Source organism: Hippocampus bargibanti, linkage group LG20 (genome assembly GCF_051943395.1).
Source record: "Hippocampus bargibanti isolate YZ-2025 linkage group LG20, ASM5194339v1, whole genome shotgun sequence".
Classification (NCBI taxonomy): domain Eukaryota; kingdom Metazoa; phylum Chordata; class Actinopteri; order Syngnathiformes; family Syngnathidae; genus Hippocampus; species Hippocampus bargibanti.
The window spans coordinates 7608006-7633923 of NC_142753.1; the positions used below are offsets into that span (position 1 = coordinate 7608006).

Genomic DNA, 25918 nt, shown 5'->3' on the forward strand with positions numbered 1-25918 from the left:
GCAGCTCCTGTATTTGTTTTTCTACTTCCTTCCATAATTTTGCTGTTTTGAAATGTAAATGTATCCACTGCGTGACGAATAAAGGTTAATCCAATCCAATCTAAATCACTTATGGTTTGGATGCCCGAATATATTAAAGAAATGTTAATTTAATATAAACACAGTAGCGATCTCGGTTATGTGGACAAGTGTCAGTTAGTGAAAACCAGCTTGCAAAGCAAATAAGGTAAAGTAGCATCGAGCTGTTATGGTAAATGCGAGTGGGATAAATTGCCAAATATCTTTCATTCTAGCCTTTAAAGCATTACATTTAATTTCATTGCGAGTCTTTTTAGAAATCTTATTTGCTTTTTTTTACGTGCATTCTTTTGATCATTCTTAGAAAGTGACTCTTGTTCTCCCTGCTTTGCTTTTGAATCTCTTTAATCGTTTCGAAATGCTTTGGGTTCAAATGTGACGTCATCCAAGTGCTGATGCTCTGTCATGTGGTCTAAGGGAAAACCCGTATTGGATCACGGTGATCACATGGACAAACTCATTTGAAATACTGTATTGTATTGTTAACCGTGATGTGAAAATGTAATTTCTCACTTGCAGAGATTCTGTAAAAAAAAAAAAAAAAAAAAGCTGAAATCGATCATATGCGACAAGCATCGTTTTGTACAACCGTATATGTTATCAACATGCGTTACTCTGGAGATAAAAGAAAAATGTAACAGGAAGTTTAGCAAACACATCTTGGATGGTAACGCCTTTATCATCTCTGATGCACACACACACTAAAATTAATATTAATGTTCAATGTTTAAAATGGTCCACTCCTTATTTTATATTGCACATAAGGCAACTTTGCGGCACTAATCAGCTGCTTAACGTCAGGAGAGAAAAAAACGTGAATCGTATTAAAAACACACACGCGGGCAAACATCGGCTTTTAAAATATTAATAACGGTTGAAAAGTGGCCCATCAAGTACGTCGGCGCCGCGTCGACTCCCAAACAAGCGCCCCATTCGGATGTTCATGCGCACGCACGCACACACACGGAGAAACAGCAGCAGAGACGAAGAGGAAAGCCTCCATTTTAGCTCCCGTGGCCGCTCGGCGTCTCACGTGTCCTGGCCTGTCTGCCTCACATGACCCTTGTGTTTGTCCCCGTGATCACAGCCTCCATCTCGGCGGATCCGTGCCGTTGCCATCGCTCGTTCCCACCCCGACCGAGCCTTCATGGATATGCTGGAGCAGAGTGTGGACACCTCGGCGAGGTAAAGCTCGGCCCTCGTCGTTCGTTTCTGTCGCTTTGCTTCGGGAGGCTCCATCGGTGCAAGGCCGCCATAGTTTTTAGACTCTCTGTGCCAACGATCGGCTTTATATAATTTAAGATGTTTTGACATGCTTACTTTTCATCGCTTTGCATCGGAATGATTTAGCGACTATTTGATGCTTCAAGCACGGTTACGTTTATACGTCTAAGCGAGCGTCTTATTTCTTTTTGTTTGTTTGTTTGGTATTTAGCTAATGTTACGGTTACGCTACATATCCAAAGCGACAACTTTAGCATAGTTTTTACGTTTCTATTTTTTTGGCAACGCTGTGTTAAAACGCTATCGGGTGCACGTCTCGTGGAATTATAAGTACTTTATGAGGCCGTAATTAGCGTAGTTTGGTAGTTATTAAGGTCATTTGAAGAAGACGTAGCAGCTGAAACTGCAGCCAACGATCACAGCGTTTTAGGTTTGATTAGCCATTAACGGCATTCATTTTCTACATTTTATGTTGTAGCTGTATGTTTTACGACATTTTACGTCGTTGCTACATTACAGTTTTGTACTTTATTTTTGCTGCCACGTGTAGTTTTCTCATTAGACCACGTGGTGGCGCCGCTCACTCGCAGCGAGCCCTGGTCATCTTTTTTTTTGTAGCTTGTGATGCTAGTTTCAAGCCCTCTGTGTTTCTTTTCATGAAATCGTAATTATGTTGTTTTTATTTCTCTCCGGTTTTTCCAGGCACGACAAACAGGAGTCCGACGACATCGACCGCTTACAGGAAGGTAAGCTTTATTTTCCAGCTACTGCACTTTTCCTTACAGCTATTGAGAATATTTTCTAATAATACAGTAATTGTTATGATTATTTGACCCTAAACCGATAAAAATATTTAAGTAGGCATATCTCAGAAGCTAACCTTTCAGAATCGTATATTTTCATATGAACTATCAGTCTCTACGCGATGCACAAATCAAAATTTCTTATAGACAATCTAAATTGTGCACATTTAATTGTCCATAGGAATAAATCATCCAATATTGCTGAATATTTGCTATATTTAAGAAACATTCGACACGTCTCTTCAATATACCGTATTTTCCGGTGTATAAGGCGCACCCAAAAGCCTTAATTTTCTTGAAAAGATGACCCTGTGCCTTCTATGTGTGTGCGCCTTATATGTGAAGTAATATTGAGTCACAACAAGTCTCGTAACCACTGTCAGCAACCACCAACTGTGCCCAATGTTAAATGCCATTTGCAGGAGAAGTCGAGGATCACTCAGCTGGGACTATTTCTACTGTCCCGCAGGCTGCGTTTACTGACCACAATGTTCAATACCAGTTCCGCACAGACAGCAGTGGTGGGCAGGTAAAGACAATAGCGTTCGGTAGTTGAATTGGGTTGTGTTTTCTTTTGTTTATGGGTTCAATGTGGTCTATTTGTTTCTACTCCCTCCCACATCCACATTGTAGGTAACCTATCGTGTAGTTCAGGTGACAGACGACCACATTGACGCAACATCTGACGGCACCGGGGCCGTTAGCGTTGTCTCGACTGCAGCATTTGCAGGAGCGCCTCAGGTGTGTGAATGACGACAAAAACAAACATTACTGTGAAGTTACTGCATTTTTGTATGTTTTACTAACTAACAACTGAGGTCGCATCCAAGAGAGTCCTATAATTCCCACTATATCTTAACTCATTCACTGCCATTTCCGATTTTTTTTCAGGAATTAAAATTATGACGTGGCGCGCCATTCCCGGATTTGTTCGGGTTTTAGTTTTTCTTGCTGGGGGTGCCGATAAAGCGCTGGTCAGACCTCTGGCAATGTTTTCCCTTTGCACGAGGGGGCAGCATTTGCCTTTTGTCCGTGTTAGCGCTATGTTACAACTTCAGCTGTTGTTAAAGCACTATAGAAATCAATACATATGTATTGTATTTTGTACAGCCGCCCCCCCATTTCAAGCTCAGGTAACTCCAGACACATATAACTTAGGAATTAACTCATTTTTTTCTGATAAAAGAAGAGGGTCTAAGGTACGTTGAATTGAATGTTTATGTAGTCCGAAAACTCAATATTCTGTGTATCCTGCAATTCCAGTGAAAATGACAAAAGCCCTGGCATTGGAGTGGCCACATTTTTGCACATCGTCTGGCCACGAATGAGATAATTGGTACCTTCCAATGCAGTAAATAAATTAGGATTCTTCCCTTTTTTTTTCTTAATCGCCCAGGCTGTAATCCAGAACCCCTTCAGTAACGGAGGAAGTCCCGTCGGGGAGACGGTGGGAGGAGAGACACGTTTCGCTTACTTCCCCGCTGCTGCTGTCAGTGACGGGACAGCCACAGCCGTGTCGGTCCAAACCACCTCAGAACCCACAATCACACAGGGAGCAGGTGAGTTTACATAGTTACATCTAAAGGACAACCGACGCCATTTTTTTGTATCCTAACTGACATCAGGAAAGTTTTATAGCATCTAAAATACCCAAAAACACGCAGGCTGATATCTTTAGTCAAATGCAAAACACCAATACAATTGAGTTAAAGGGTCCCAAAACTATTTAAAAATTACCTCAAAAAGTTTCCGTTTCAGAAGGTCCCGCCCCGTTGTCCATGACGTCACGCCAGGACGTCTTGCCTTGCTCGAGAATCAAAACAATGGCTTCAGATTCCGAGAAGATGCTTTCTTGTTACTCATCCAGTTATGAATATGATTCAAATAGTTCTGAAAAGGAAAGCATACATGTTTGCAATCAATTAAAGAAGTCCTTCCGTATCAATTCGAGCCGTCAGGACTCCAATGTAGCGTCCCAGAAAATGCACAAGATGGCGCCCAAGCTCCATTGGAAATGGGCTGATGTGTCAACTAGTATCAAATAGTAGTCTTGGTGCAACACACAACGATTCACCATCGTGTTATTTATGTGTTTTCCTTCTAATTTCGCCATCAACACGAAGTTTTCAGACCAAACAAAGTACCCAAAATGCATTGTGTGTCACTTTCTCGGTCAGTCATCAACTGGAAAATAAGACTTCCTGAATATTCAGTGCGAGTCTTAAAACGTAAAATATAGCTATATGCCGTGGAATCTTTGTAAAATAAACTCCGTAGAAGTCATTTAAAGTGATTTTACAAATTATGGACACAACTTGTCTGGAGGCGTCGGTTGTCCTTTAAAACTTTGAATCAGGGAAAATGGACATTGCGGACGATGACTTTTTTTGTTTGTTTTTATCTAGGTCAATTCTACGTAATGATGACCCCTCCTGATGTACTGCAGTCGGCAAACCAACGGACCATCGCACCGCGCACACACACATACCCAGCGTGAGTACACAATGTCTCCTTACACATTATTTTTTTTAACTCATTCACTGCCAGGCAAGTTTAAAAATATGTCCACTCCAGTGCGAGTATTTTTGTCATTGTCACTCAAATTCCAGGACCCACAGAAAATTGAGTTTTAGGACTACATACACATGCAATACAGCGTGAGAAAACTTCAACTCTTTTAAATCAGGGGGGAAAAAAGAGTTAATTCCTAAATTATATGGATGTGAAGTTATATGAGCTTGAAATGAGGGCGGCTGTCCAAAATACAATGCAACACATACATATTGGTTTATTTAGCAAAGCTAGAACAAAGCGCTAACATGGAAAAAAAACGGGCAATGTTACCGCCTTGTGGAAGGGGGGGAAAAATATATATTTTCCAGAGGTCTGGCCAACGCTTTATCGGCACCCACGCATGAAACAAGAAACCTGTGAATGTCGTTCTACGTCATAGTTTCAATTCTCGAGTACATTTGTGAATGGCGGTGAATGAGTTAATCACCCAAATCCCACATCTATGCACGTGCGCTGTCAATCAGTCCTACATTTAAAAATAATTTCCATCCAACTCCCACAGAGGTTTTTTCCCCTCATTCTAAAAAAAAAGAAAGAATGAAAACTCCCAAATGGTTTGTTGCAAATCAGAATGGAAAAAAAACCAACAGTAACAAGAGAACAATACTTATCAAACATCTGAAAACCGCACTGTGTCCTACTTACCTGCCATCCCCAGAGACGTTGGTGAAAGCGAGATGTTACAGCATGGCAGCACAAACTGGTGAGGAGAACTTTCACATTCGAACCAATGCTGCAACCCCCTTCCTCCATCCCGACTCTCACACTCCCACCCACTGTCACTCCCGTCGTTTTCAAATCAACACAAAATGTGCTGTGAGGTGTTTTCTTTATCCCTGAAGTGAATCGTGTCGACTTCATTTTTCCGTTAACACCCCTTACGGTTTTGTTTTCAATCCTGATTTGTCAGTCATTCTTTTTTAAGTGGATCTTTGTACGTTTTTCCCCCCTATGGCATGAATACAAATGGTATCTTTTCAAAATCAGATTAAATATATAATAATAATAATAATAATCATTCAATTTATAAGCGCCTTTCAAAACTTTCAAGGACGCTTTACAGTCACATGATACTTTTTTCTGCGGGTGAGCTGCGGCAGCCAGACGCGCCAGCATTCACTCAACCCGGAAGTAATGTGTGTGACATTTAACTCAGAATTCCAACTTTTAACTCAGAATTCTGACTTTTAACTGAAAATTCCGACTTAACACAGAATTCCGACTTTTAACACAGAATTCTGACGTCTGACTCAGAATTCCGACTTTTCACTCAGAATTTTAACCTTTCACTCAGAATTCTGACTTTTAATACGGAATTATGACTTTTAACTCAGAATTCTGACTTTTTAACTCAGAATTCCGACTTTCAACTGAAAATTCTCACTTTTAACACAAAATTCTGACTTTTAACTCAGAATTTTGACTTTTAACGGAAAATTCCGACTTTTAACTAAAAATTCCGACTTTTAACTCAGAATTCTGACTTTTAACTAAAAATTCCGACTTTTAAATCAGAATTCCGACTTTTAACTAAAAATTCCGACTTTTAAATCATAATTCCGACTTTTAACTCGTAATTTCAACTTTTAACTCAGAATTCTGACTTTTAACGGAAAATTCTGACTTTTAACTAAGAATTCCAACTTTTAACACAGAATTTCTACTTTTAACTCAGAATTCTGACTTTTAACGGAAAATTCTGACTTTTAACTAAGAATTCCAACTTTCAACACAGAATTTCAACTTTTGACTCAGAATTCTGACTTTTAACTAAGAATTCCGACTTTTAACAGAATTACAACCTTTGACTCAGAATTCTGACTTTTGACTCACAATTCTGACTTTTAACTGAAAATTCTGACTTTTTAACTCAGAATTCCAACCTTTGACTCAGAATTCTGACTTTTGACTCACAATTCTGACTTTTAACTGAAAATTCTGACTTTTTAACTCAGAATTCCAACCTTTGACTCAGAATTCTGACTTTTAACTGAAAATGCTGACTTTTTAACTCAGAATTCCGACTTCTAACTCACAATTTGGGGGAAGCAAAGCTGGACCCTTCAGGAACTCTTGAAGGGTGGCTGAACTATCTCCTTGAGGTGTGGCCTATGATACCGAGTGCAACCAAAATGTAATAGTCTTTCAGCGACAACAAGCATCACTGATCATAGAAAAGGTGTCTTGTTAACTTGGACAAAAATCACTCAATAGTTCATTTTTCTTGGGATAAAATTATCCCAGACACAACAAAACCGTGTGTGTGTCATTTCCAGGAAGGTGGATGGTCCACGAGCGCCGCGGGATGAAAGAAGAAGAGCACAACACAATGAGGGTATTGCGATGTTTCATTAACTCATTGACTGCCAGACGATGTGCAAAAATATGTGCCGGGGTTTTTGTCATTTTTACTCAAATTGCAGGAGCCACAGAATATTCAGATTTAAGACTACATAAAAATTCAGAGAAATCTTAGACCCTCTTTAGACCCATAAGAAATCTTAGACCATCTTCTTTTATCAGAAAAAAAGTTAATTCCTAAGTTATATAGGTCTGGAGTTATCTGAGCTTGAAATGGGGCGGCAGTCCAAAATAGAATGCAATATATTGGTTTAACAGCTGAAGTTGGAACAAAGCCCTAACATGGGAAAAAAGGGAAATGCTGCCCCCTTGTGGAAGATGAAGAAAATAACTGTCAGGGGTTTGGCCCGTGCTTTACCAGCACCCAAGCATGAAAAAAAAAAAAAAAAAACGAAAAAATTCGGGAATGGCGCCCTATGTCATATTTTCAATTCCCAAATACATTTGTGAATGAGTGAAGACGGAAATTCGGACATTTGAGATTTTGGTGATATCATTGCTTAGAACTCCCTTTTTATCTTTCAGTGGAGAGAAGAAGAAGAGACAAGATCAACAACTGGATCGTAACGCTTTCGAAAATCATCCCTGACTGCAACATAGACAATAGGACTGGTGCTGTAAGTTGTTTTCGTGTAAAAACTCTTTTTTTAAATACAGCACTACATATGGTTCACCATTTTTTCCCCCAGCTGATTAATCAGTTAAACTATTTTTCTCCCTCCAGAGTAAAGGAGGCATTCTATCCAAAGCCTGCGATTATATTCGAGAACTGCGTCAGAATAACCAGCGATTGCAGGAGAGCTACAAAGAAGTAGAACGAATGGAGCTGGACAATGAATTGCTTCGACAACAGGTATTGTTCTTTCCTTGCAAGCCTGCAAATTCACACATTTCATTTATGAAAATGTCATGCCGCAGTGTCGATTTTTTTTTTTTTTTTTTTTTTTGCTGCTACTACGAACAAATGGCTAATAAAATATACAGACGCTCCCCACCTTACGAACGAGATACGTTCCGAGCGTTCGTTCGTAAGGTGAATTTGTTTGTAAGTTGCTTCAGTGCTATATTTTGTATGGAATGTATGTTGAAGTCAAACACTGAACGGGGAAGTATAAAACACAGACGCTCTAACAGTCGTAAAATAAATTCACACTGACTGACGACGTAATTACTTTATTACGTGCCAGCAGCCATTACTTTTTGTTATGCATCGCCTCCTCCTCGGTGCCTCAATTGCTTAGAGGGATTTCCTCTCCGCCCACGTACTCTACGCAGCCAATCATTGTCACTCGAAATCCAAGACCCATAGAATATTGTGTTTTAGGACTACATAAACATTCAATGCAGCGTAAGAAACTTTAGACTCTCTTCTTTCATCAGAAAAACATAGTTAATTCCTAAATTATATGGGTCAGGAGTTATATGAGCTTGAAAGGAGGGCGGCTGTCCAAAATACAATGCGATACATACATATTGGTTTTCTCAACAGCATGAAAAAAACAAAATTCGAATAAAGTTGGGAATGGCGCACGATGTCATATTTTAAATTCCCGAATAAATTTGTGAATGGCAGTGAATGAGTTAAATAGGCCGACTGGTTCCATTACAATTTTCAAAAACTCGTGATGCTAATTTGAGGCATCAATACTTAAAAATCGGATCTGGTGTTGTCATGATACTCAGAATTATCCTCTCTTGTTTCTCCCTTCACGTTTCTAGCTGGAGGAACTGAAGAGCGACAACGCGTTGCTTCGAGCACAGCTACAACAACACGGCATAGAACTCAATGGCGAGTCAACACCCCAATGATAAGAGGGACTGGACATCTTCAGAGTCGCAAACAAAAAATGCGTATTCCAAGTCAACCTGAACAATACCAGGAAAGGAATAACCAACGGGTGACTACTTCCATCTGGATCCCATTGAACATAAAGTGGGCCTACTGAAGGACCACTGATAGACACACAGACAATGTCTCCCTCCATATGCTGCTGGTCAATGGCTGACATTTACTGAGTAGCCCAATGAACCCCTCACCTCAAGCTTCAAGGAAAACGACCTCGGCGCACCACCACACTTGCACAACGCTTTATTGGACTGTAATTTATAATCCTGCCATTTTTTTCCAATTTCTCAGCCTTCTTGGTGTGTATTCATTTCTTTAAAGCTATGAAATGAAATAGGAAGTACCACTTAAGTACCGCTCTTTCTTTCCCCCCTTTTTAATTTATAAACCTTGTCCAAAGTTATCAGTACATTTCAAGGACAACCGACACCTAATTTGTAAAATCACCTGAAATGGCTTCTATTGAGCGTATTTTACAAAGATTCCAATGCATTTAGCTATATTTTATGTTTAAAGACTTGCGCTGAATATTCAGGAAGTCTTGTTTTCGAGTTGATGACGATGCCTGACGTGACGTCACTAAAGGAACGCCCCTGACCGAGAAAGCGACACACAATGCATTTTGGGTACTTTGTTTCATCTGAAAACTTCGTGTTGATCCATGTTGGTGGCGAAATTAGAAGTAAAATACACAAATAACGCAATGGTGAATCGTTGTGTGTTGCACCAAGACTACGATTTGATACTAGTTGACACAAATTCCCAGCGGACAAACCAGCCATTTCTAACGGAGCTTGGGCGCCATCTTGTGCATTTTCTGGGTACATTGGAGTCCAGACGCCTCAAAATGATACGGAAGGACTTCTTTAATCGATTTCAAACATTTATGCTTTCCTCTTCAGAACTACTTGAATCATATTCATAACTGGATGAGTAACAAGAAAGCATCTTCTCCGAATCTGAAGCCATTGTTATGATTCTAGAGCAAGGCAAAGATGTCCTGGCGTGACATCATGAACAAGGGGGCGGGACCTTCTGAAACTCGGCATTTCCGAGTCACTTTAAAGTAGTTTTGGGACACTTGAAGTCATTTTTGTTGGTGTTTTGCATTTGACTCAAAATATCAGCCTGCGTGTATTTTAGATGCTATCAAACATTTTTCAGATGTCAGTTAGGAAACAAAAAATGGTGTCGGTCGTCCTTTAATTGTTCTTTTCAGCCAGTTAATCGATAATACAGTTGTGATGGTGTTGGTTTTATTTTAGCGCAAGACCTAAACAAGGAGTAAACGTAGCTCAGGTAATTGGGGTAGTGCACTGGCATCTGGTTCCCAGATTTTACATATAGATTTTATTTTTGGATTTGTTTTTTGTTTTTTAGTCTGTGAATGCAATGGGCAGATAGTTAAGACAATTGCATTGTGTGGATCGGTTTTATTGGGCATCACATGTAGTAGATTAGTATCGTTTTTTTTTTTTCCTGTGTCATTGAGGTTAATTAATGAATGTGGCTGTTCGTTTGGAGATCCCCGCCTGTTTGGCCTCACGGGCAACTTTTGTCTGTGTTGGTGCCCCACTAATCAAATTTGCAGCGATGCTTGGGACCTTTGTGGCAAATGGAAGGCAATAAAGTATGAGCATGAATGAAATGATAATATCTGAGGTGTGACGTGGGTGATAATGGCTATTTTTTTTTCCCTCAATAGCATGGTACAGTCACTCCAAGCATGGCAAGCTGTGATGGTAAAATAAAAGATTGCCTTTTAGTGTATTTCAAAACAAACAGAACAATCAAAAGCTTTAATGGTACAATTTAATCTTGTATTTATTTTTTTACGTTTTTGTTTCACATGGCGTCAAATGTCCTAAACCAAATTCGATGACGTCATATTTTCAGAGTACGCGTCACTTTTTTTTCGTACTGTGTTGCCTTGTTGCTAAGTAATAAACCAAGCTAATGCTATGGAAACCATTGCCGAAACAACTAACTTGTGCTAACTCGCTGGTCGTGATGGAGCGAAGGTGAGTAGTTTTAAAAACGAAATAAAAAAAAACAGTTTAAACGACAGAGACGTTCGGGAAAAACATTAGATAAACGCTCCAATTTAACAAATATGTGATATTTGTAAACGGAGGGTGTTAAACGTGCAAAATATACGGCTGCAAAGTCAATGCTAGTTGTGTTTCAAACTAAAGAAAATATTATATTTCGAACTTTATATAAGGGATTTGAAAAGCCAGATTTTCGTCTGCGATTATGATCCGCAGATTCGTCACGCAGCAATGTGCGAATGTAAAAGATTTACGATCCCGAGTCTGTAGAGGAACGATTATTTCCATTGTTACAGTAAATTGCTGGCCTAGGAACACTTTGGGGTCAATCACGTTATGTTTTATTTATTTTATTTTTGTACACTGTGACGAACGGTGAAGTCATTTTTGTGGAAAGTGCTGCAGCTTGGGACAGGGATAAAGTTACCTGCACGAAAAGTGTTGCGTTGGAAGATTCGAGCATTTTATTTTAAATATATTTTAAATAAATGGTACAGAACTCCTTTATCATAATTATATTGTCTCAATTTACTAATTTACTTCGTGTGAAATTTTTGCTGGTATAAGTTAAACACAGACGTGTTATGTGATATGAATTACAGCAGGTGGATTCACCTGTAAACTGAAATAATATGATTAAATGGGGAAGGATTGCAAAAGGAAAAAAAAAAACAAAGCCTTCATATATAAGATGGTGAAAATATATTAAATATTCAGCACATGGTCTTTTGGTCATGGGATGTCAGGGGTAATGTTACCTAAGCATGTCTGGTGAGTGAACGACTCCATAAGCCACCACAACCAAAAATTTGTGTTTTTACTTTTTTTTTGTTGCATACCATAGACTCAATACAATGATCAAACATCCGGAGAAGCCCATCGTACACTACGGTATTCCGGAGTGGTGCCACAACAACGAGCAGCTGTCTGCCACTGCAGAGCTTGAGCGATATCTTTCCAATGTAATCCGTCAAGAAGGGAGGATACTGATCAATGACACCAATTGTAAAGTAAGTACTTGTCGCCATTGCCTTTAAATAGATCCACTAAGTGCGTTATTTATAACTTATCGTCCTGTCCTGTTGCCCCACAGACAAACTGGGATGAAAGCGATACCTCCCGTATGTTAAAGGATCGGGTATGGGAGGTTTCAAGATGTAAGGAACTGCTCATATCCTGCGCAAAGAAAGTTGATGATGAGATTGAAGCACTGACATTGGTAATTACCAGTAGAGGAAAACAAATGGAATTCGGAAGTTTTGAATTTAACTCATTCACTGCCATTTATGAATTTATTCAGGAATTGAAAAGCATGATGTGGCGCCCCATTCGCGAATTTTACGGGTTTTAGTTTTTCTTGCCGATAAAGCACTGATCAGACCTCTGGCAATGTTTTTCCCTCCCACGAGGGGCAACATTTGCCCTTTGTATAACCACCCCCATTTCAAACTCAGATAACTCCAGACTTGTTGATGGAAAGTAAGAAGTTATCATATTTAAAAGTTTCATGCTGTTATATGCTTAGTCAACATGTGTGACTCGAATACACAATTGAAGCACAGACAACCTGGGGTCAATCTGAGGTCAACAGACACAGCTTGTTAAACTGTCATCTTCATCGAGGAGATCTGGCTTTGGACAGAATTCAGGACATGGGAAGCTCCTCATCACAGGGGTAATTTAGGACTTGAAACTCCTTCACGGGAAGAGCTCATTAGCCAGGTTACAAATTTATCAGTTCATGGAAAAGACAATGTTTTATTGCTTAGAGCTGTTCGTGCTGAGAACTCAAGAGGTGTGGTTTTCTAATCAAGAAAACTATGTTTTACTAATGTATCACTTAAATTTGCATATACTCTCAATAAATAGCTTGGCAGAGGGCTGCAGAATTCAGGCGTCTGTCATGAATGGCTATGTCTCCTGCTGGCAGTAAAGACAATCTTTCTGGGTTCGAGTCTTTGTCCACAATGTCCGATCGAACATCTCTGACACTTGTATAACTTAGGAATTTTTTTTTTTCTGATGAAAGAAGATAGTCTAAGGTTTCTAACGCTCTATTGAATGCTTATATACTCCTAAAACTAAATATTCTGTGGGTCCTAGAATTCAAATGACAATGACAAAAACCCTGGCACTGGAGTGTACATGGTTTTTCACATCATCTGGCAGTGAATGAGTTAACAGTCAAATTTGCTCGTGGGCTAATTTCACATTTTATGGGTCAGATACAAAAGTATAATTTACTCCATGACCTCTTTAAAATCAACACAGCAATGACCTCAGCTTGATTGTGTGTTGTCAAAGTCAAAAACTCGGACCGAGGAGACCCTGGCTGCTACAGCCGTTCCCCACGAGGTCAGCATGGAGAGCCTGACCCTGAGGGAGGGACGGCAAGGATTTGAGCTGGTCAACGACCCAGTGGAAAAGGAATTAAAAAAAGAAGTGCATGTCATCGAACGAGCGCAGAAAACCCTGCAGGAACTCATCAACCAGGCCTTTGAACAGATCTGGTATCACATGCGCCCCCCCGACTCTGGGGTGTTTTGAGCAATGTAACACCACTGATGCCAAATCATGACGTTCACTTTCCAGTATTTTGCAGAAAATTCGACAGAAACTGACCGCTGACCTCCAAAACAAGGTGGAAACTCTGGATATTGATAATACATGCCTGGAGCTTACAATAACGTCATCCGAGATTTCCCTGAAACCAGATCCTACTCGAATACCAGCAGGGTAAACATCTAAAAAGTCGTCGGTTAATGCCACGTGATTGGTCAAGAATACAGTGATGTGGGGTGGGGGTCACAGATAGAAAGACAGTGAAGCCATTCTCCAAGAAACATAATGGCAGCTGACATTTTTTTGTCCTATATTCCCCGTGATGGGAGGTGGTTTAAAACATTAAGAGAGACAGATGACAGAGAGAGTGATAAAATAGATAGAAATCAGTTAAATTTGGACTCGTTTCAACTTTGATAGTTCAAAGGCAAAGTGTAGACTGCAAAGTTAAAATTCCCATCAATCAGGCTTCACAAATAACCCACACAAGCCATCTGCACACTTGATGCAAATATCTATCAACCCATCTAAACAGAACACAATTGATGAGGAACAAGGTAAAATTATCGCAGAGAAAGCAGCTACAAGGGATCATTCCTCAAGATGGTGAAAGAAGGCTACGTTCCTCATTAAGTGTTTAATGCTGATGAAACGGGCCACTTTATTCCATCAAGCCATCAACGACCATCACAAAGGTCAATAAAACGACTTTATTATATAGTACAGTTTATTTCTTTAATTATAATACCATATCACATTTATTGTACATAAAATAAGGTATATTTTGTGTATATTTAATCCTATTAGAAAGTAGAAAATTATGTTGACCTGGGAACGGATTATTCTCATTTTAATGGTTTCCTATGGGAAATTAATTTTTGGGATACACACTTTTCGCCTTACACACTGTCTGGGAACCAATTAAGTTTGTAAGCCAAGGTATCACTGTATCCATTTTTGTTATTTTTTTGGAAGAATCTTTTTTTTTTAATAATCTTCTCTCGTTAACTGTAGTTCATGTACGCCACACGATTGGATCCAGTTCACCAAGTTGAATTTGGCTCGGGCCCGTGAAGCAATGGAGATGTCCGAAAAGATGAGGGAAGACATGGGTCTCACCAGAGTCAATGTACGTGAGATGAAACCGCAGCTGTCTGTTCAACTCCTCCATGATTTGAGTGTCACATTCACTTTTTTTTAACTCATTCGCTGCCATCCTGAAATGTATTCGGGAATTGAAAAGTGTGACGTGGAGCTCCTATTCCCAAATTTGTTTGGGTTTCGGTTTTTCTTACGATGGGTGCAGATAGAGCTCTCGTCAGACCTCTGGCAATGTTTTTCCCTTCCACCAGGTAGCAGCATTTACCTTTTGTCCATGTTACAGCTTCACTGCCATTCCTGAATTTATTTGGGAATTGGAAAGATGCTGTATTCCCGAATTTGTTTGTTTTAAAATTATTTATTAATGCTTGGGTGCCGATAAAGCGCTGGCCATGGCATCTGGCAATTATTTTTCCTTTCCACAAGGGGGGCATAATATACCTTTTTTCCCATGTTAGCGCTTTGTTCCAGCTTCAGCTGTTGTTAAAGCGCTATATAAACCAATATGTATGTATTGCATTGTTTTACACAACTGCCCTCATTTCATGCTCATATAACTCCAGACTGATATAATTTAGGAATAAACTATTTTTTTCTGATGAAGAAAGAGAGTCTCAGATTTCTAAGGCTGTCTTAAATGTTTATGTAGTCCTAAAACGCAATATTTTGTGGGTCCTGCAATTTGAGTGACAATAGTTGAGTGACAATGACAAAAACCCTGGCACTGGAGTGGACACATTTTAGCACATCGTCTGGCAGTGAATGAGTTATAGCGCAATATAAATATGTTTAGTATTGTATTTTGTACAGCCACCCCAATTTCAAGCTCAGATAACTCCAGACCCATATAATTTAGGAATTAACCTTTTTTTTCTGAAAGAAGAGAGTATAAGGTTTCTTCCACTGAATTGAATGTTTATGTAGTCCTAAAACTCAAAATTCTATGAGTCCTGAAATTCAAGTGAAAATGACAAAAACCCTGGCACTGGAGTGGACACATTTTTGCACATCACATTCATAGCAGTGAATGCGTTAAAATGTATTTTTTTGTCGCCCTCAATTCCTTCAGCTGCAAAACGAGTTGAAAAACCAGCAAAGAGCCACGGAGTTTGCGCTGCGGAAGCGCAATCACGAAGAGCAACAGGCTTGCCGTGAGCTCGAGTGGCAACTAAAATGCGTAAGCTAACGCCGATCGATACACGACACCGACGTCACGACAGATTTTTAAAAACAATAAAATAAATACTAGCGTGCGCTTTCTCCGTGCAGACTGAAGGGGAGATAACAGAAATGGAGACTGATATCTTCAAGTTGGATGCGGATCTGAAGGCAAAAATGGCCCCGCTGAAGCTGGCCCACACCAGGCTGGAGAACAGAACCTGCAGGCCTGGCATGGACTTGTGCAGAGACGAGGTGGAACTCGAGCGTATTTTAATAAACAAACATAAGTTTGTTTGACTGACGTGAATATTTTCCTTACTGTCTACCAGGCGCAGCGTTGCCTTGTTGACGAAGTCAATCAACTACAGGCTACGATCGCCATTCTGAAGGAGAAGCTGTCTGAAGCTCAGTGAGTTTAATTCTTCTAACACGGCAGCGCAAACAGACTGAAATGTGATTTTAATGGACGACATTTTAAGATTTGGAAAATGAATTTAAGGTCCATACAGTGATACCTCGGTTTACGAACTCCTTAGCTTACGAACTTTTCGGTTTACGAACGTTTACATTGATGAAAATTTTACCTTGGCATACCAACTTTTTTCGTACAAGGAGCTGCCTCAATGAGTGATGTGCCGTTCATGAACGTGCTCATTTTTCTAACAACAAAATGGCAGCCGACTGTTTTTGTCCTCTATTCTCCACCCCGTTTTCGATTAAAGCCACATGATTGGTCAAGAACGCAGCAGGGAGGGGGCGTGGTTTAAACAAAGTGACAGGCAGAAGACAGAGATTTTCAACTTTGATAGGGTCAAAGGTTAAAATATCCCATCAATCAGGCTCCACAAACAACCCACACAAGCCATCTGTACATTTGATGCAAATAGCTATCAACCCATCTAAACAGAACACAATTGATGAGGAACTAGATAAAATTATCGCAGAGAAAGCAGCTACAAGGGATCATTCCTCAAGATGGTGAAAGAAGAAGTTTACGTTCCTCATCAAGTGTTTAATGCTGATGAAACCGGCCACTCCATTCCATCAAGCCATCAATGACCTTCACAAAGATAAATAAAACGACTTTATTATACCGTACTGTTTATTTTTTTAATTATAATACCATAGCACATTTATTATACATAAAATAAGGTATATTTTGTGTAGTTTTAAGGCTTAGAAAATGATGTTTTATGATGCTACTACTGCAGCGTGTTCTACCGGAAACAAATTCCTTGTGTGTTCTACATCCTTGGCAATAAAGATGATTCTGATTCTGATTCTGATGCGGACCTGGGAACGGATTATTCTCATTTTAATGGTTTCCTATGGGAAATTAATTTTTGGGATACACACTTTTCGCCTTACACACTCTGGGAACCAATTGAGTTAGTAAGTCAAGGTATCACTGTATTTCTGTTATGTGTTCAGGCACGGGTTGCAGCGACTGAAGCTTCATCACAACCAAATGATGCAAGATCATGCCAGGAAACGTGGCGCTTTGGCCTTGGAGGAACGTTGCATCAACATCCGTAAACGCCTCATGCCCATATTATATAGCGATGACACCCCAGTGCCGCTGCTTCTTCTCACAAGCTCGAGTGGGAGGAGCATCAGACATCTTGAAGCCTGATTAGGCTTTCTTCGTTTTAACAGCAAATGTATTGAACGTACAGTTCTTCAATAACTATAAATATATATGTAATTGGATTGGATTAGCCTTAATTATTCTCACAGAGGACAAATATATACTTCACAGCAGCAAAGTGATTAAAGTAAGAGGAAAGGAAGAAGTAGAAAAACAAGACAGGAGCTGCTGTAAAGGCAGCCACTTTCGCGGTACCATCTTGAAGTCAAAACAACAAGTAATGTGTAACAACACAAAAGCACCCTCTTTATTGTATGAAGCAGTTCTCAATGAAAGAGGAAAGAAAGCATCCTTTTCACCAGTGGATCAGGGACATCATGGTAAAATGTGTGCATCTGCTACAAGTGAAATGTTGAAAGCAAACACGAAGCTGTAGCATCCGTTGACGAAAAAAGATTGTCTCACATCTCCTGTCCCACGTAAATATGTACGTATTGCATTGTATTTTGGACAGCCACCCCCATTTCAAGATCATATAACTCCACACCATATATTTTTCGGAATTAACTTTTTTTTCTGATGAAAGAAGACAGTCTAAGGTATCTAACGTTGTCTTGAATGTTTATGTAGTCCCAAAACGCAATATTTTGTGGGTCCTGGAATCCAAGTGACACTGGAGTGGACACATTTTTCAACGTAGGTCAGTGAATGAGTGAATGGAAAATATGCCGTATTCCAGAATTTGTTCGAGTTTTGTTTTTTCATGCTTGGGTGCCGATAAAGCGCTAGCCATGGCATCTGGCAAGTTTTTATCCCTTCCACAAGGGGGCAGCATTTCCCCGTTTTCCATTTTAGCGCTTGTCAGCTGTTGTTAAAGCACTATATGAACCAATATGTATGTATTGCATTGTATTTTGGATAGCCATCCCCATTTCAAGCTCATATAACTCCAGACCCATATAATTTAGGAATTAACATTTTTTTTCTCTGATGAAAGAAGAGAGTCTAAGGTTTCTTACGCTGCATTGAATGTTAATGTAATCCTAAAACTGAATATTCTGTGGGTACTGCAATTCCCAAAAAGAAATTGTCTCACATATCCTTTCCCACGTAAAGCCGCTTCATTTCCTAGCCGCGACAGTTCCACATCCGCATCAGTACTTGTTGATTGTTTGAGCACTTACTGACAGCTTCCTACTACTAATTATTCCTCAATATCTATAAATATATCTAAAATTTTTGAGGCGCTGACACCATATAAGTCCATCTTGAAAAGACAACATTTCTGTAGAGCAGCCAGCATTTTATCTACATTTGAGCGTGCGCATACAAAGCTCACGTTTGTGTTAAGGTCATTCATTTCAGATGCTGCTACGTTTTATGGCTTTGTTTGGGCCGCGTCATAATGTTTGACCATCTGACGCTGTTTACAACGCGCAAAGAGAATCATGTGGATCCTGACATATAGGTGTGGATAATAGTTGTATGCAGGTAGAGGTAGTGGCAAAGCATTATATTTGGTTACTCCCTTACTACAAAGAAATAAATAAACAATGTACAAATGCATTCTTATGATGTGACTATTCCAACAAATCTGTTACACCACAACAAATTTGACCAAATACATTAATTTGGGGGAAAAAAGACGATGCAAAACTATGCCGTTCATTGCAACCTCAAAAAATAGTAAGAGGACCCGAACTACTTACCTGTTGAACGCCAACGTGAAATCCTTTTGTTCCATTGCAACGTATCATCAAGGTGGATGAGAAGTCTTGTTTTGAAATTTATCACTGTGGAGAAGAAAAGATGCTCAGAAACCAGGAAGGTCACTTATGAAAATAGACATTTGAATAATATGATTAGGAATAGTCCATTGCATGCAATTTCGTTACTGTATTTTCCAGTGAATGAGCTGCACCGTTAATTCAGAGTTAATTCCTCAGTTATGTAGGTCTGGAGTTATCTGATCTTGAAATGCTAGAGGCTGGGATTACGCACTACTACGGGGGGGAAATGAAAACGGTGGATGCTGACAGTTGTGAGACTACTTACTTATCTGTTTCTATGTGGTGTTTGGGAACCTTTTTGAAAGTAAGTTAAAACAATAATTGAATCGTTTTTATTAAATATATTTTTGAACACCCCTAAGGATTTTCCTGACAAAAAAAAATTCTTGTTATCTGCCATGGTGCTCCGATAAAATGCATCCACAACAAATCAGCACATTTTCTGCTCCATTTATTTCAGAGCAGGCTTTTTGCTTTGCACGCCCACACCTCTGTCACACTCTTTTACACAAACAGCCATTTACTCTTGACCGTAAAAGCATGAGATGCCCCTTCAGGTTACAAACAATTTTATATCCCAATGACCAGCCTGGCTTTATTATAAGTCATAAAAGTACAGACTTAAAGGTAATGTACATTCAAAACAAAACATTCATTCAAAACAAACAATCATGGCACATTTATTATACATAAAATAAGGTATATTTTGTGTAGTTTTAAGGCTTAGAAAATTAGAAAGTAGAAAATTATGTTTTATGGGGACATGGGAACGGATTATTCTCATTCTAATGGTTTCTTATGGGAAATTAATTTTTGGGATACACACTTTTCGCCTTAAACACTGTCTGGGAACCAATTAAGTTTGTAGGCCAAGGTATCACTGCACACCGTAAAATACGGTACTTGCCTACAGGTGGACGTTTATGACTTACACTGCGTGTCGCTCCAGATCATTAAAACCTCCGTGGCCTTCTCGAGAGGACCGTATGCAACCTTCCGATTATTCTGAATCATTTCACTTGAAGGTCCAGATGTTTCTTTCCCCTTCCACTGACAGAGAGAGCAATTATCACAGCCTGATGCTTGCTAAATGTCCCACACTTCTGCATGAGCGAGCTCATTTTCCGATCGGTATCTTACGCCCGTGATGTGGCGTACGACAACATGCATCACCACCTTCTGCGTCGGGACGTCAGCGAGGACGGTCGCTCGGAACGACAGCGTACCTTTCGCAAACTGTTTGATGAAGTTTTTTTTTCTCAGAAGAATGCAACTAGCGTGTCGCTAACAGATGGCATGTTTTTCCGGAGTTTCCTGCCACGTCTCCGCCGTGTCGTCCCAACCGTTTCTACGATGCACGTGGCCGTCAAGGACTGCTTTGCTCTCTTTGTCTACTCCTTCACCTTCGCTTTGGGCCTTCCCGCCAACTTGCTCGTTCTGTCCGTGTACGTCCGCAAAGCCCGTAAGCGCGGCGCCACGCCCAACGTAGTCTACGCCCTCAACCTCTGCCTGGCCAACCTGGTTCTGGTGGCCTGGTTGCCCATCAAGGCTTTGGAAACGTTGCTTCAAGATTGGCGTCTCCCGGCTCCCGTGTGCCCGGTTTATAGTTTCTTCCTTTTCTCTTCGCTCTACGGAAGTTGTTTGTTCATCACGGCAGTGACGGTGGGACGCTACCTCAGTATCGCCTTCCCTATAGTCTACAAGCGCTACCGGCGGGCTCGGATCTCGTGCTTCATCAGCGGGGCCTTGTGGTCGTTGGTGCTTCTTCACCTCGGCGTCGGACTCGTGGCCGAAGGCGGCGCCAACTTTGTTTCTGTCAAAGACGAAGCTTTGGCGTGCTACGACCATTTTGACGCCTCCCAACTGGCTGTGCTCCTTCCGCTTCGTCTTGAGATGGCCGTGGTCCTCTTTCTCCTGCCTCTGTTGGTGTCGTCCTTCTGCACTTTGCGGTGCGTCACCCTGGTTTGGCGCTCCAACTTAAGGCCGGCGGGGAAAAGGCGGGTCCTCGCCGTGGCGTTGTCCACGCTGGCTGTCTTCGTGGTGTGCTACGCTCCTTACAATGTGTCGCACGTGGTGGGGTTCGTGTCGGGGGAGAACGTCGAGTGGAGAACGTATGCAATGCTGACAAGTTCTTGTAATGTTTTTCTGGAGCCAGTCGTCATGCTGATGCTGTTGCCGACCGCATCGAGGGGGGTGTTGGGAAAGATTTGCGGCGGGCGAAGCAGATTCAGTCGTCGTGAGGGATTTCGACAACATTGCGCCACTCCAAATACGGTGGCTAATGTCAGATCGCCAGCTACGATCACCGAGAGGAGCTAAGTTTGGGAAGACGTGGCGTGACTCTCTATTAGTTTTATTTGATTATTTACTCATTCGCTGCCATTCCCGAATTTACTCGGGAATTGAAAAGCATGATGTGAAGCGCCTGAATTTGTTCAGGTTTTGGTTTTTCATGCGCTGGTCAGACCTCTGGCAAAGTTTTTTTTCCCCTTCCACAATGGAAAAAAATTGCCTTTTGTCCATGTTAGCGCTTTGTTACTGCTTCAGCTGTTGTTAAAGCGCTATATAAATCAATGTGTGTACTGTATTGTATTTTGTACAGCCACCCCCATTTCAAGCTCATATAACTCCAGACCCATATAATTTAGAATTTAACTTTTTTTTTTGACACAAACTGCGTGGGACGCGGTGGTGTCGAGGCGCCAACAGACATTTGAACACAAGCAACTGCAGCCTGTTAAGTGATTTGCAGTTGTGAAACTCTACTTTGGTTTGTGTGTGCACGATTGTGTTTCACTGCCCTCTTTTGGCCAAGGTCAACATTTGTTAGAGAATGTTCTTACTGTGTGTTTTTATCCAGTACAGTACAATTAATTTGATGTCATTTTCCTGATTAAAAACATGACAAAAAAGCAAAATTGGTTATGCCTACAATTAGAAAATTCTTTCAATGAAATGTCACATTTATATTTTATAACCCAGTGACCCAAGTTAAATCATGACTGCTTTGTTATAATAATAACACATTTCATTTATAAGCGCCTTTCAAAACTCTCAAGGACACTTTACAGTCACAGGATATTTTTTTCTGCAGGTGATCAGCGGGTGTTCAACATGACACACAATATAAAAAAAAAAAACAGTATAAAATATATAACTGCTGTAAATTGGGAATTTCTCCATCACGAAGGTCACTAAAACTTCTTATCTTAATGCCGCATCTTCCTTCCCGCGCTTTCCCGTCATTGGAGTAATGATGACATATTTTGATGTAACAACGAGACATTACGAAAGAGGGTGTTGCGGGGTGATAATGTTTGGAGAGCGCCGGTGACAAATATTGTGTCCCAAAGCTTATTAAATTTCCGGCGTTCGAGGCGAGATAGGAGATATGGAGTGGGATATACTTCTTAGAATGTGTGTGAAAGCGACAGAGCCAGTTGCCAGTGTTGTGGAAAAACAGTCATACAGTGATGGAGAGACTGAAGCGTCATGTTTGACAGTGGTGAGGTAGGCGTAATTTTACTTGTTCGATATACTGTATCATTTGTACATATGTTATTCATTAAAAATCTCTTCTGTAGTCCTTGCATTTTGATCATTATTATAAATGTGACTCTTATACGTTACCAAAGCAAGTGTTGCTAATGATCGTGTCTCGATCTTTAATATGCATACGGTACAAACATTGATTTATATAGCGCTTTAACAAGCTGAAGCTGGAACAAGAACATGGACAAAAGGCTAATGCCTTGTCAGTCAAAGCCAAAGTCAGCTTTATTGTCGAATATGCTGATATGCATGACATACAGCACAGATAAAATTAATGTCCTCTCGGACCCAGCGTGCAAGGCACTTATAATGACTTTAACAAACATAATAAACACGAAAATGCCATATCGTGGAAAAGGGGGAAAAAAATAACAATTAACAATTCACATTAACACTTTGATTTAAATATTGTTATTGAGATAAAACAAGGGAGTTAAGATTATGAAGATAAAAATAATTTTTCAGGTCAAATATCATTTTGGTGTGATTTATTGCATTTGATAATTTAGGATTCGATGGAGTGAGGAACTGAAATGAATCGCAATTTTGGGTATCGTATTTTCCAGTTTATAAGGCGCACCGGAGTACATGTATAACGATGTAATGTATATTCAAAACAAAATATTTTGTACATTTTGACATAGGTGGTGAGGAATGCAAAATTTGGAGAAAAAAACTAAACAGGTACGGATGCTCCCCTACTTATGAACATTCGAGTTACGAACAACAGTAGATACAAACATTTTTGTACTAAGATGTAGTATCCTCTCCAGTTGTACATGTACATATCTTTATAGAGCATATAATTTTATCAAACTTTTATTTTTCAGTACAAACCAATACAGGTTACTTATATTAGACTTAAACATATTTATATAAACCTTAAAGGACAACCGACACCATTTTTTTATTTCCTAACTGACATCAGAAAAACATATTATAGCATCTAAAATCTCCAAAACACGCAGGCTGATATTTTTAGTCAAATGCAAAACACCAATAAAAATGAGTCAAAGTGTCCTAAAAAGTACTTCAAAATGACCTCTGAAAGTTTCAGTTTGAGAAGGTCCCGCCTCCTTGTTCGTGACATCACACCAGGACGTCTTTGCCTTGCTCTAGAATCAAAACAATGGCTTCAGATTCAGAGAAGATGCTTTCTTGTTACTCATCCAGTTATGAATATGATTCAAATAGTTCTGAAGAGGAAAGCATAAATGTTTGCAATCGATTAAAGAAGTCCTTCCGTCTCATTTTGAGGCGTCTGGACTCCAATGTAATGCCCAGAAAATACACAAGATGGCGCCCAAGCTCCGTTGAAAATGGGCTGATTTGTCTTCTGGGAATTTGTGTCAACTAGTATCAAATAGTCGTCTTGGTGCAACACACAACGATTCACCATCGCGTTATTTATGTGTCTTCCTTTTAATTTCGCCATCAACATGGATCAACACGATGTTTTCAGACTAAACAAAGTACCCATATTGCATTGTGTGTCGCTTTCTCGGCCAGGGGCGTTCCTGACGTGACATCACATCAGGAATCGTCACTAACTCTTCCTGAATACTTAACCCGAGTCTTAAAATGTAAAATATAGCTATATGCCGTGGAATCTTTTTTAAAATACGCTCAGTAGAAGTCATTTGAAATGATTTTACAAATTATGGACACAACTTGTCCGGAGGCGACGGTTGTCCTTTCAGTATGTAAAAAAACATGGCGCAACAGTAGTGGCTGCGGTTACGTACTACTTCTTCTACAGGGCGGAATTGAGTCGGTGGCTATTGACCTGTAGTGGCTCAATATGACTTCACATATAAGGCGCACCTCCGTATAAGGCGCAGGGTCATCCTTTGAAGACAATCAAGGCTCTTGGGTGCGCCTTATACACCGGAAAATACTGTATTCATTCCGACAATAACCACGTTATTGTGCTCTCCAGTGTGTGTCCGAGAGCGGCATACTCCCCCTTCTGCTCTTCGTCTACATCTTCACCTTCCTGATGGGGGTCCCCGCCAACATCCTGGCGTTCTGCACTTTCTGCCGCAAGGTGCGCACCCGCGCGGCTCCCATCGACGTCCTCCTCCTCAACCTCACCATCTCCGACTTGATTTTCTTGGCGTTCCTGCCCTTCAAAATGAAAGAGGCTTCGGACAGCATGGCCTGGGTGCTCCCCTTCCCGCTTTGTCCGCTCACGGGCTTCGTCTTCTACGTCACCATCTACAACAGCACCCTGCTGCTCACCGCCGTGGGCGTGGAGCGCTACTTGGGCGTGGCCTACCCGCTCAGGTACGCCGTGTGCCGCAGGCCTCGTTACGCCGTGGTGGCTTGCGTGCTTTTCTGGGTGGTGACCTCCTTGAATCTCAGCATTGTTTACATCATGCCGTACGCTCAGTGGAAAAACGATACGGCCAAGCCTCCGTCTACCTGCTATATGAAATTCAACGACGCCGAGCTGGAAATCCTGGTGCGGGTCCGCCTGGAGCTCTTTTTGGTCCTCTTCTGTATCCCTTTCGTCATCTGCTGCTTCTGTTACGTCAATTTTATCCTCATCCTGTCGCGGCTGCCCAACATCAGCAGGCGACGGCGGTTGAGGGCCATCGGATTGGCCCTGGGTACCTTGGTGGTGTTTGCCGTTTGCTTCGGGCCTTACAACGCCTCCCACGTGGTGGGATTCGCTCGACTCGAAAGCGAGGAGTGGAGGAATGTGGCGTTGCTTTCCAGCACACTCAACGCTTGCCTGGATCCTTTTATTTTCTATTTTTCTTCAGCCGCTGTTAGGAGTATGCTAAAACACTGCTTTAAGAATGTCGCGGCGAAGCTGCACATCCTGCGGTGTGGGTGACTTCCTACTCAAACTGCAACGGACGATGCACTTAGCAGAGAATGTTCTTCTGACGTGTTTCTGTTCTGTAGACCACTTACCAAGTTTGCGGTAACTCACACAAATTAATTTAAAAACAATTTCAAGAATGAAATAAAAATGAGTTAAAAAAAGATACATGAAACTACATTTCACATGATACAATACAATCGATGAAAAGGTTTCTTCAGCCGTCATCTGTACTTCTTTGAAGGTGTCACAGGTCTCGCTTCTTATCCAAGAGGCTTCGTCAGCGACCTACTCTTTTGCTGGTAGTTTCGGCCCTATCTATATCCCTACTGTCCAGACATGGCAGTGCCAGACTCTGCTATGATTGGTCCCTGCTCTCAGGTTGGGGGGAGCAGAG

General features: G+C 40.7%; 5 protein-coding genes across 8 annotated transcripts in view; 4 read left to right on the forward strand and 1 right to left on the reverse strand.

The window, feature by feature from the left end:
• The window catches only part of LOC148882962 (lamin-A-like), a 37210-nt gene that overhangs the window by 9639 nt on the left and 1653 nt on the right, over window positions 1-25918 (reverse strand). For 2 of the 3 annotated variants that reach the window (XM_089023104.1, XM_089023103.1), the window contains exon 2: window positions 19059-19142. In XM_089023104.1, coding sequence (XP_088879230.1) covers window positions 19059-19106 — 48 coding nt within the window. In that variant the 5' untranslated portion in view covers window positions 19107-19142. Of the gene's footprint in view, window positions 1-3842; window positions 3981-19058; window positions 19143-25918 lie in introns of those variants that run through there. The other variant, XM_089023106.1, reaches the window with a different exon arrangement.
• Window positions 1088-10540, forward strand: usf2 (upstream transcription factor 2, c-fos interacting). Of its 2 annotated transcripts, XM_089023109.1 has the most exons (11): window positions 1089-1263; window positions 2005-2048; window positions 2528-2634; window positions 2739-2846; window positions 3502-3664; window positions 4511-4598; window positions 5338-5382; window positions 6956-7014; window positions 7566-7657; window positions 7765-7893; window positions 8760-10540. In XM_089023109.1, the coding sequence occupies exons 1-11, from the start codon at window positions 1226-1228 to the stop codon at window positions 8847-8849; spliced, it is 963 nt and encodes a 320-aa protein (XP_088879235.1). In that variant the 5' UTR covers window positions 1089-1225; the 3' UTR covers window positions 8850-10540. The 2 variants fall into 2 exon arrangements, with proteins under 2 accessions (XP_088879236.1, XP_088879235.1); XM_089023110.1 differs by lacking the exon at window positions 5338-5382 and having other exon boundaries at window positions 1088-1263.
• On the forward strand, window positions 10684-19051 carry tekt2 (tektin 2). Its single transcript, XM_089023107.1, has 10 exons — window positions 10684-10907; window positions 11782-11947; window positions 12031-12156; window positions 13242-13447; window positions 13530-13673; window positions 14514-14628; window positions 15670-15777; window positions 15870-16013; window positions 16091-16170; window positions 17193-19051. The coding sequence occupies exons 1-10, from the start codon at window positions 10843-10845 to the stop codon at window positions 17392-17394; spliced, it is 1356 nt and encodes a 451-aa protein (XP_088879233.1). The 5' UTR covers window positions 10684-10842; the 3' UTR covers window positions 17395-19051.
• On the forward strand, window positions 19114-22146 carry LOC148882965 (free fatty acid receptor 3). The gene has a single exon (XM_089023108.1). The coding sequence runs from the start codon at window positions 20247-20249 to the stop codon at window positions 21456-21458; it is 1212 nt and encodes a 403-aa protein (XP_088879234.1). The 5' UTR covers window positions 19114-20246; the 3' UTR covers window positions 21459-22146.
• Window positions 22291-25729, forward strand: LOC148882966 (free fatty acid receptor 3-like). Its single transcript, XM_089023480.1, has 2 exons — window positions 22291-22649; window positions 24631-25729. Exons 1-2 carry the CDS (start codon window positions 22632-22634, stop codon window positions 25531-25533), a joined length of 921 nt encoding a protein of 306 aa, XP_088879606.1. The 5' UTR covers window positions 22291-22631; the 3' UTR covers window positions 25534-25729.

Excerpts from the sequence above, each read along its gene's own strand:
- usf2 (XM_089023109.1), top strand. The coding sequence starts at position 1,226 with ATGGATATGCTGGAGCAGAGTGTGGACACCTCGGCGAG. Across the intron at positions 2,847-3,501 it reads CATTTGCAGGAGCGCCTCAG|GCTGTAATCCAGAACCCCTT; the intron begins GTGTGTGAATGA and ends TTAATCGCCCAG. Across the intron at positions 7,015-7,565 it reads AAGAGCACAACACAATGAGG|TGGAGAGAAGAAGAAGAGAC; the intron begins GTATTGCGATGT and ends TTTATCTTTCAG.
- tekt2 (XM_089023107.1), top strand. The coding sequence starts at position 10,843 with ATGCTATGGAAACCATTGCCGAAACAACTAACTTGTGCTAACTCGCTG. Across the intron at positions 10,908-11,781 it reads CTGGTCGTGATGGAGCGAAG|ACTCAATACAATGATCAAAC; the intron begins GTGAGTAGTTTT and ends TGCATACCATAG. Across the intron at positions 12,157-13,241 it reads AGATTGAAGCACTGACATTG|TCAAAAACTCGGACCGAGGA; the intron begins GTAATTACCAGT and ends GTGTTGTCAAAG.
- LOC148882965 (XM_089023108.1), top strand. The coding sequence starts at position 20,247 with ATGAGCGAGCTCATTTTCCGATCGGTATCTTACGCCCGTGATGTGGCG.